The 5000-nt window shown below is 39.5% G+C and overlaps 1 protein-coding gene across 1 annotated transcript in view; it reads left to right on the top strand.

Annotated features, from left to right (window-relative positions):
- LOC138043115 (serine/threonine-protein kinase 10-like) overlaps positions 1 to 5000 on the top strand; it is a 35719-nt gene that overhangs the window by 16153 nt on the left and 14566 nt on the right. Inside the window, exons 10-13 of the mRNA XM_068889242.1 lie at positions 223 to 330; positions 1814 to 3052; positions 3462 to 3610; positions 4887 to 5000. The exon at positions 4887 to 5000 is cut by the window's right edge and continues 10 nt beyond it. Coding sequence (XP_068745343.1) covers positions 223 to 330; positions 1814 to 3052; positions 3462 to 3610; positions 4887 to 5000 — 1610 coding nt within the window. The remainder of the gene's footprint in view (positions 1 to 222; positions 331 to 1813; positions 3053 to 3461; positions 3611 to 4886) is intronic.

Below are 5000 nucleotides of genomic sequence, written 5' to 3' on the forward strand. Positions count from 1 at the left end.
AGTTAAATGGAACACGTTTTTCACCCGATGGAAATTTTTTGTAAATGGAAAACGCCCCGTAGCTTAGTTGGTCGAGCATTGCACCGGCATTGCAAAGGTCACGGGTTCTAATCCCATGGAAGACGCCTGAATTTTTCAGACGTCTATGAGAGATAATTGCTTAAATTGTCGGGGTGAATGCGAGGATCAGTTCTTTTATTCATATTTACCATTTTTTTACAGCACCCATTTATAGCAAATGTCTCTGACAATAAACCCTTGAAAGAACTTTACAATGAAGCCAAGGCTGTTGTTATTGAGGAACTTGAGGACCTTCCAGAGGACAAAGAGGTGTAGTTGTTGTTTCATCCATTACTTGCATTCGTTTCCCAAAATGTCAGACGGAGATTGGTGCGAAGACAGCAGAATAGCTCATTTTTTATTAATTAAATTTTTTGTTAGAGAAATTTACTGTTGTATTTTCGTATTTAGCTTTTCATAGCAGAGCTCCGCGTGCCGAAGGCTCGCGCGCAAAGCGCCATGTAATGGCTAAAATACGGTTACCCCAGGGAATTTTTCAGCCTGAAAAAGTGTGACTGAGAGCAAAGAGAAAACGGGCGAAATATCAGTGACAAACAACGAGAGAGAGAGAGCAAGAAAGAACCCGAATAAAGAGCAGGGTTCGTACAGAGTCTTGAATTCTTGAAAAAGTCTGGAAATTTGCAAACCAGTTTTCCAGACGTGGAAGAAGTCTGGAAAATAAAGATGAAATCTGGAAAAATGGTAAAAAGTCTGGATAATTTTTTGTTTTGAAAACTGAAACAAATGCTTTATTGCTAAGTTAATTTTTTCAGGTAGTCAAATCTTATATAAAATTTCGTCTTTCGCAAAAACATTTAATCGCAGACCGAGAAGTCTCAGATCTCTCTTACGCCAGCACTGCATCTTGGTTACTGTATGTTCACAGTGCATCATGGGACAAACTATATATACTAAACTTGGGTCTGGAAAAAGAAATTTGCATTTTGGAAAAAGTCTGGAAAAAGTGTTTAATTTTGCTACCAAAAATCTGTGCGAACCCTGAAAGAGACAAAATTATCGAGACGAACAGCGGAGAAAGAGCGTGCACAAGGATGAGAACACAGGCTGAATAATGGTGACCAAAATTGAATAGTTATAAAAATATCTGAAAACAAAAACATAAGTAATAATTGAAGAGCTACGCTTTTAAGTATTGTCTAAATATATTTATTAGTGTTCTTTCGTCAGCATATCTGATTTACAATTTCCAACCCTCCGTTTCAATCACAAGTGGTTTAGCGCAATTTTCTGGTTTATTATCTGGAGTACTACCAAAGTTGCCAATTACGGTGTCAGTGCGTTGAAATGATAAGCAAAAGTAGCTGTTAGTCGAAAGATGGTTTACCATTGAAATGTTCGATTCCAAACTTGGGATCCCTCAAGCTAAAAAGTGTCCTATTTATAATATTTTGCTGTCAAAATGGTCCGCTACTATGGGGGATTAACAAAAGCGTGAAATTCTCGGGTAGGGTCGTACCTCTGCATGAACATTATTTTTCATTGGCTGTAGTAGTATCGTACTTACTATTGTTTTCTGTGGTAGATCCATTGTTATCTTTGTTCGTTCTATTGTTGTTTTGGCCAATCCTGAAGCCCGTTCAATAAGGTTTAGAATTCAGGTTGTCCCAAGTTATTTGCATTATGTCTTTGCACATGCGCAGATTCTTCTTTTCAGTAGATAGGTCAATTCGGACAAAGTCCCCTTTGATTTGATGAATACCCAATTGATTATCATTTATAACTTCGTTTTTAGGAGAAGGGCGAGGAGAAGAACGAGTTGAAGACATCAGTATCAACGGGTTCTCTGAATGAGAGTGCAGAGTGGAACAAAGAGATCGAGAAAGAAAAAGAAGAAGGAGAGAAGGAGATCGAGGAAAATAAAGACAAAGAGAAAGGTGTCGAGAATGATGAAGTGATTAGCAACAAAGACGAGGAATCTAAAGAAATGAAGGAAGAGGAAAAAGAAACAATGGAGGTGAAGGTGGAAGAAGAAAAGGAAGAAACAGAAAAAATGGAAGAAAGGAAAGAAAGTGAACAAGTCGAGGAGGAAAAGGAGAAAGGCGAGGAAACGGTTGAGAAGAAAGAAGATTTGGAAAGTGAAAGTCAGGAAAAAGGTGAAGAAGCGAGAGAAGACACGGGAAAAGAAGATGACGGGAGGAGAACGGAAGAAAAAGAAGAGAAGGCTGCTGTAGATGAAAAACCAGAAGATGTAGACGGGGCGACGGAGGAAATAGCTGAAGAAACAAAACGGGTGAGTAAAGAGCCGGAAGAGGAAGCAATTGCTGCGAGTGAAGAAGCTGAAGATAAGACAGTAGAAGGGGACGATACGGCAGAAGAAATAGAAGGTAAGACGAAAGAAGGGGAGAAGAGAGACGACCAGGAAGGGCAAACCCTAGAAGAAACAGCGAGTTCTGTGATAGACAAGGAAGAACAGGATGAAGAAAAGGAGACATCTGAAGCAGTGGACAGTGGAACTAAAGTGTCTTCGGGAAAAAAGGAGACGGTTCCCTTGGAGGAAGAAGACAAGAAACCACAAGTACTTCTTGGAGATAAGTATTCCACACGCTTGGACAGTATTTTAGATCAATTAGAGGGTGATGAACAGGTCGAATCGCTACCAACTGAAGAACAGAAGGCTGAAAGTTCTGAAGAGACTATTGAGGCACAGGATTCTAAGGATAAGGATGAGGAAAAGTTAACTTTACTTCAGGATAAGGAGCACGTTGTTAGTGTTGGTGAAGAGGATAAGGGAAAAGTTGATAAACCAGATGAAAATGAGAAGATCGATTACGAGAAAGGTGAAATGGCAAACGAGAATAGCATAAAGAATGACGCAGAAGAAAGGGAGGAAGCGAAATCTGAAGATAAGGAGGATGATGTGTTTGATGTCAGCGAAGAGGCTTCTATTCCAAATGGTAATGTACTTCCACCGGTGTTGATCAATGATAAAGAACCAACAAGTGATACAGAAAAGAAAGCAGAAACCACCGATGTGAGTGCACCTTTGATTTTTATATCTTTGAATTGTGTCATCAAAGAAAGGTCTTGGCTTCAACCACAGTTGTGGACAAAAGGTGTCGAGACTTCCACGTTTTTTTAGACTTCTGGCCTCAGTTGTGCAAAAGGTGGATCGCGCTATCCACCGGATAAATTGCTATCCAGCGGATAAACACTAGCAAAACAATTGGGTTACCCAGTGGATAGCGCTATGCATCCTTCGAGCGACTGGAGCCTGCTGTACAATCCGCCCAACTCGAGAGAAGAGATCAGAAAGATTTCATGACGAGCCAGAGATGGTCTTGGTAATAGGCCGGTAAACCGCCATGTTGTGGTCCTCGTCGGCGTTATCGAATAAGTTCATTCATTTTACTTTTGCCGTTTTGCCGCAATTTTTTCACTAGGGTCCAGATGAGGAAAAACATTTCAAAACCCTAAAAAGGATTCGTAAGTTTGAGAAAGACGGCAAGATTGTGACAGAAACGACGTCACGTGTAGTGGACGTGAGTCAAGAAGACTACAGGAATGCTGTAATGAAAGAAAAACAACAAAGGTAATGAAGATGAAGAATTTCTTTTTATACTGCCAGGGACACCCAATGAGTAATTTTGGTAGAAATCTGTTCTTTAGGAAGGGGGGCTAGAATTTTCGAATATTCCGACGAACTTAGACTTTCGAGGCTCACTATAAGATTTTGGACTTTCTGAACAGATTTCAGTACCAGATATTCGGAAAAGTAGTGAAGAGTGCGTAGAAAATTCGAAACCACGTTGAATGATAGAATTTTGCTGAACTGAGCAAAATAATAACGAGCGTAAAACCCATGTTTGGAAATAGGAATTTTAAGATATCCGGTCATTGGGTTCCACTGTACTTTTGGCTTTGCCTTTAAATGACCTTTTCTCTGTACTGTCGAAACCTTTTTAGTCGAGTATCTTAAAAGTAAGTGTGAGTTCGACTGGGAAATTTGAATTTAGATCTTAGAATCCGATTTTCGGATTTTCCAATCGATCACAATGGATTTTGCCATGGATTTCCAGAGTGGAAATCCATGCCGGAGAAGGATTTCCATTAGCAAATCCGCAGAAAAATCCATTTTCAGATTTATGGATATCTGACCATCTGAATTTTAATATCTAAATCCCGATTTCCTAATCGAACGCACCTTAAAACTCAAAAAGTTGCTATGGCCAATCACAGAAGATGGAGATACTCTTGAACGAGCCAATCAAAATATTAAATAATTGAAGTGACTGCATGCAACGGGCGCATGTCGTTGCAGAGCGCAAGCAATAGGCTAATCGCGAGACGCCGACAATGTGTGGACCAAGTACTCGAGCCAAAGACGTTGATGTTTGCCTACATTCCATTGAGAAGGTGATGAGAGATGAGCTAATTGCTCAGCACGTTAATGTGAATTCAAAACAATGGACTTCACTTCAGGATTTTCATTTCAAAGCGAGTCAAAGTGTAAGATCTTTCTTCGGAATATTACTTTTTATTTTTATGAAAGGTAAAAAACAAACTAGCACATTAATTTTCGCGCTTTTGACTTTGCCTTTAAATGACCTTTTTTTGTGAAAAAATTCTTGGAAATCAGGCTACTATATGCAAGGAAGGGCGCTCTCTTCACACAAATTATTGATTGAATTATGTTAACTCTCTTTAAATATACCACAAAAAAGTGTGCAGGGAAACTGTTCCTGTCCGGTTGAAACCTTGAAACCTTGTAACCTTTCATCATTGCATGCAACGGGAGTCGAGTTGCCAACTGATTTTATCCTCTTCTGTAATTTTATTTGTCATTTTATTTTGTTTTTTATCCACAGAAAATTCAACTTACGTGAGTTAAAAATCCTTCAGCGTGAAGAACAGAAACAGGGGATGTTACTCATGGCCAAGATTCGCCGCCAGTGGGACGCTCAGGAGCAAAGATTTGAACA

Source organism: Montipora capricornis, chromosome 3, assembly GCF_036669925.1.
Source record: "Montipora capricornis isolate CH-2021 chromosome 3, ASM3666992v2, whole genome shotgun sequence".
Taxonomy (NCBI): domain Eukaryota; kingdom Metazoa; phylum Cnidaria; class Anthozoa; order Scleractinia; family Acroporidae; genus Montipora; species Montipora capricornis.